Consider the following 5,610-nt stretch of genomic DNA (forward strand, 5'->3'; position numbering starts at 1 on the left):
TACTTTATTAGACTATGTATTAGCTATATAATAAATGTAAATATTGAATACCTGAAACCTAGACAGCTGTCCATTGCATTTGTATGACCAATATCTCAAAATTTACATCACTGATCCGAACTTTTTCTTTCATTATTTAAAACTACACGATACTTTCAACCAGTCGGCACTTAAGTCATTAAAAGTTTGATACACGAATATATTTTATTGCATATTTAGAGTTTTAATACCCCAAATATAATATGCAAAAAGGTCATTCAATAATTTATGCACATTAATTTGTATGATTTGTTCAATGGTACTTATTATTCAGTCTATTTTACGTAAAATAAGGTTATATTTATTGCCATGATTATATCTGATAAAATATGATAAAGATTAAAGTGATTAACATGAGAGGTACAATTTAAGTGCAAAAAGGTCAAATTTATATCGTTGTTCAGTAAGATGCACACGGACCCCCCAATTTTCTCTGCGATTTAGAATCATGCTATAAGAGTACTTATCTGAAATACAATTCCCATAAAATCCTTCATATAACTAATCTCACGAGTGTCATGATACCTGAAGTATAGCCTGGATCCCTGGCTCATCTAGTGTTGCGGAGTATACGAAGCATAACAGGGTCAGGGAACCAGGCTAACCTGAAGTAATATTTTTGCTCCATGTTTATGACGTCACCATGTGAAAATGACGTCAATATGTAGATGACTTGTGACAAAAATGGTTGACTCAGTCGCACTCGAGCAAGGAACGGCTGTAGATTTTAACGTAAATCTTTGATACGCGACATACCCAAGATAGAGGAGTTGGGTTGTGATGGACACCATGCTTATACTGGGGAAAGGTATCCTAATCCCATCCATCAAATTGTCGAGATTTTGCAATTTGTGACAAATGGACTATTCTTGTTATATAAAATAACCTGCATGACCCGGGAAAATCATCGGGCTGATGTGAACAGTACGCTACAGAATATGTCACGTGACCGCCTGGACCACGTGTTTCCTGCATGGGCAGAACGGTTGCATGTGTACATACACTTTAAAAAAAATAATAACACTATATATAATAACACCCAATTAGATTTCTTTTATGAAAGTTATTCAATTAGTTCGCGAACTTTTTGATCAAATCTCGTAATTACATTGGTTTATAGTAAATGTTAATATTTAGTGACGATGGTCCATCCAGATAACCGTTTAACAATATTTATATATTTAAGTTAAGCAGATTAAAATATATGTGTACTAGTAAAACAAAATTTTCTTCGAAGGAAAATTTACTATACACTAAAGTCGCCGATAGGAAATTTTGATTGAAGTTTTATTATTTTAATATTTACACTATACTACCACATAATTTATTTATTAACTTTCTTCAACAAGATAGCCATGGTGCACTTAAAATTGATAGTTTTTATTACATGATCAAAGTTAGTATGCAAAAACGAGAAACAAGTACAAACCTCCAGTAACGGAATGAGACTGAAAAAAAAACTTAAAATGAGCATCATTATAGGATTACTGTTGAGAAACTGACGTATTTTATTGACGTAACTAGACAACCTTCATCATCTCAAGATGCAGTGTCATTGTCGGAGTTCTTATCCAAAGAGATTAATTCAAACTGATTGCAGTTGATGCAATCAGATTTCATTCTGAGAGATAACGGTTGAATACAGGTTTTTGTTCCTTTCTTCACCCAAAAGCTTTGCACATTTAATCAAACCCCAATGTAATTGATCGTTTGTTAGGCAAGTACGTGATGTCCCGCAAGTAATCATTAACTATGTAGAACTTGGTGCTGGATAATCAGACATTTTTGTCACAATGCTCTCTGCACTGCGAGCGATGCGGATCAACTTCATCTCTATGGTAATGCGTGAGTATTTCTTATGTTTACCATTCTTTAGATTAATTAATATCTTACGTCATAAGATCTTCTAATTAGTGAAAATAATCACAGGGATTCTCTTTGGAGCCTCTAAATTCGTGTTCTAGATTCTCTCTTTGTTACGAGATATAGTAAGGGGATAAATACAGGCAAAGATTTCATTCAAATTTCAAAGCATGAATACAATGATTTCTTTTAAAATAATGAATGTCTTCAAAAATTGTTTTAGAAAAGAAAAAAAGGTCATCATATCCTAGGTGTAAAACTTTCGATTAACATTCTATTCATTTTTTATAGAAAAGTAAACACGGTTAATTGTATTCCTTACTTCAAACTTGCGACATTCTTAACATACACCGTAGCCAATAACGATTAGAGTAAATAAGAATATTTAAAACAGTATGTTTTAATTTCTTACAATTATTATTGTGCACATTAAACGGTATGTGTACAGAAGGGAGAAAAATTAATGTTGACATAAATCTACTTGAATTTTTTTGTAGTTCTGCTAATTTACACGTGAAGGTTCATATTTTAAGTTTCTTTTTTTTAAAAATCGAGCTGCCTTAGCAGACCTAGCTAGAGGAGGAAAAATCACTATTCGGTTAACTATTTGTTCCTTTGCATATTTGTTTTATAGCTATCTGGCACAAATAATTATATCTTGATCACATGCGTGCGTGCTGCAGAAATAGATGGCAAAAACGGTGTATTAATGTTAATTGATGTACGTATATAAATTCACAAGCTTCAGTTCACCAATGCCTGGGATTCTTTTACACACAAATGTAAGGTAGGTGTAAAAGTGATAGTGTCTATTGGTTTCACAGTGATCCGCTTCGGCCAATTTATTGTTTTGAAATGCAGATTAAAATTTAAGAAAGTCGAAATTTAAGGAAATTTAAGGAAAGGTAGTGATAATAAAAGAGTGCTTCACCTTTTTTTTTATTTTAAATAGTCGCTTAAGGATATAATTGTATTTTTTAACAACTAATTTTTAAAACTATTACACAAAATATGAAATTTCACTACTTTTTCAGAATAATAATGGCGGGAGTTTATCTTGCGCTTTTGGTATTACTTTGTGGGGGACTTTCTGAAACATTGAGTGATACTGACATTATTTCTAGGATCTCTAATCTCGAGTTCTCACAAGCTTTACCGAATAAAACTGTTTATGGCAGACCGGTCATTAAAATCCCTCCGTTTGGGCGGCTTCCAGGACTTATGCAATATGTTCCAAAAGGAAAACAGCTGAAAGAAAAACGACTGAGAAGAAGACTTGGAAATGACTTTGACAAGTTTTGGATGTCTATACAAAAACCAATCGAGAAAGAAAAAGAAATAAGTGTCGTTGGACCCAACCACATACGACTTCAAATATTAGAGGATATTGAAAACTTTACCAAGTCTTATAAATTTCAGATTGAAAATACAACTGAATATGTTGATGAAACTGTGTCATTCTTCAGAAGAATGATGACCTATGGATCATGTGAAGTTGAGTATGAATGGGAGGACCTAAGCGTCCTATTTTGGCCTCGGTGGGTAAAGCGAGGCTCCTGCAATACGGAAGTGTCGTGTTCTTTTCCGGCGGGAATGTATTGCACCTCTGCCCGAAGTAAAGTCATCAAACTTTTGAGGTGGACTTGCAAGAGAAAACGGAAAGGCTCTAAACGCCGGAAAAACAAAAACAAAACCGACAAAAACAAAGAAAATCAGAAGAAAAGTCGTTTTCCCGGTGTAAAATGCAGATGGAAAAAGGTACCGTATCCGGTAACAGCTGCTTGTGTGTGTTCATGCTGACAACGGCCACATTTGTGTTTTGTGTAACAATATTTTCTTGTGATGACGAACAGCAAGACAAAACACATGCCCTGGAATGCCTTAATCGATTCTTAACAATTGTCAGGACTCAGGAATGTTAGAAGAATTATGAAAATAAAATACATTGAATGATGTTCCAACAAAACAGATGCCGCTGGCAAACTCATTAGATAAGTAACTAAGAAACTGTGGTGTAAATATAGACATAACAATGCCAGTCTTCTGACTATGAAATATTGCAGACATTCGAATTTTTTTTCGTGCTAACTTAATGACTGACGTTCATTAATGAATTTTCAATGTTTCATTATGTGTAATAATGAACTTATGTATAATGTCTTTATTTTTTTGCTTTTATTGTAAAAAAATTGTAAAAATTACACTACTTTCATATTGTAAAGTAAAATAATTTGCCTTCATTTGATACGCTTGATTTCTGAATTGGCATGGCATGCACTAAATATTTTAAATTGAGGAATACAGACCGTGTAAAGATGCCAGGGCTCAACAATTACTAAAATATCCACTTAACCATCGGACAGATCTAGCAGGTGTTACTTTCACTCATTCAGTATACGTGTAATTAATTTTGACAAACAAAGATTTGTTTAATCATAACAATAAAAATATTACTGATTTTAAATACACTCATCCGTACGATGACTGTGCCTCTAAGATTGTTAAGTTTCATATTTGATTTTATTTAGATCTACCGTACGTATTCCTTAACTTCGTAAAAATCCTTACAAGGATAAATTACCGGGTCCAGCAAATGCTCTACCAAGTCCCTATCTTTACTCCTCACTGAAATATTAACTGCCGTAAAGGAGATACTTCACACGTACTGTGCTACAGCATATTGTAGAAGTGGTGTAAATCAGATGTGGATTCTCAAAAACTCCAAAGAACTTTTGGTTTTAAAAGCACAAAATTTTCCAAAGGTCTGTAACATGAAAACGTATGGCTTTTCTAGACACTATACAACCATTCCTAAATTAAAAAATAAGTTTTTTGATATCATCATAGATACAACTGCTTCTTCAATAAAAATGGAACTCGGAGATTTTCATATCTTGTGATTGGCCATCAGCAAAATTACGTACTTTGTTAAAAATCCCTCTGATTCTACACACAAGTACTTTGAAATTGATATTAAAAGGATGCATAGTGTAATCCCTCATTAACAACATCTACGTAGTCTTTGGAGACCAGGTCTTCCAACAAACTATCCGTTGGAATACCGATAGGCAGTAATTGTGCTCCTTTATTAGCCGACCCGTTTTTATATCCCTATGAAGCATAATTTATTCAAAAACTTCTACATAAGGAGAAAAAACTTGCTATAACCTTTAACTGGACATTCAGATATATCGACGACGTTTTATCAATTAACAATGGTGACTTCTATTCATACGAGGGGTTAACAAAAACTTCGTGGGCTGGAGCCGTAAAATTAAAACAGCTGATGGTACATCAAAATGAATGAATTATCACATATTTATTAATGATCATCTTATCTGTCTACAGAAAAAAATCTATTGTACGCATGGCTTATCTTTTCATAAACTGTCCCTGTTTTCGTAAGCAATGATATGACCACTCAGCGCAACCTCAGAATACAACGTTTTTCTACCGAAAGTCTATCAAAGACAAAACCCTTTTGTAATGAGCATTTTTTTTTTGTTAAATTTTCTCGTGAATTCAGCCGTGTGATGTGACACAATTGCTCCATTAAATTGATAATTTTTACCCATTTTTGGCAGTTCTCTGAGATCATAGCGAAAATTAGAGAAATTTTTAGAAAAATTAACGGTTAAAAATGACACCAAAAGGGGGTGGAATGATTGTCGTTTTGTCGCAATTTAAAGTTTCACTCTGGAGAAACTC

At 33.5% G+C, this 5,610-nt stretch overlaps 1 protein-coding gene across 3 annotated transcripts; it reads left to right on the forward strand.

Annotated features, from left to right (window-relative positions):
- The first annotated feature begins 1,639 nt into the window (after nucleotides 1-1,639).
- LOC133205124 (noggin-1-like) lies at nucleotides 1,640-4,142 on the forward strand. Of its 3 annotated transcripts, none has more exons than XM_061340877.1 (2): nucleotides 1,640-1,884; nucleotides 2,937-4,142. In XM_061340877.1, exon 2 carries the CDS (start codon nucleotides 2,944-2,946, stop codon nucleotides 3,700-3,702), a length of 759 nt encoding a protein of 252 aa, XP_061196861.1. In that variant the 5' UTR covers nucleotides 1,640-1,884; nucleotides 2,937-2,943; the 3' UTR covers nucleotides 3,703-4,142. The 3 variants fall into 3 exon arrangements, with proteins under 3 accessions (XP_061196861.1, XP_061196869.1, XP_061196853.1); XM_061340885.1 differs by having other exon boundaries at nucleotides 1,640-1,877; XM_061340869.1 differs by lacking the exon at nucleotides 1,640-1,884 and adding an exon at nucleotides 2,408-2,689.
- The last annotated feature ends 1,468 nt before the right edge of the window (nucleotides 4,143-5,610 follow it).

Source organism: Saccostrea echinata, unplaced genomic scaffold (genome assembly GCF_033153115.1).
Source record: "Saccostrea echinata isolate AGI-Se365-2 ecotype Australia unplaced genomic scaffold, CSIRO_AGI_Sech_v1 ptg000002l, whole genome shotgun sequence".
NCBI lineage: Eukaryota > Metazoa > Mollusca > Bivalvia > Ostreida > Ostreidae > Saccostrea > Saccostrea echinata.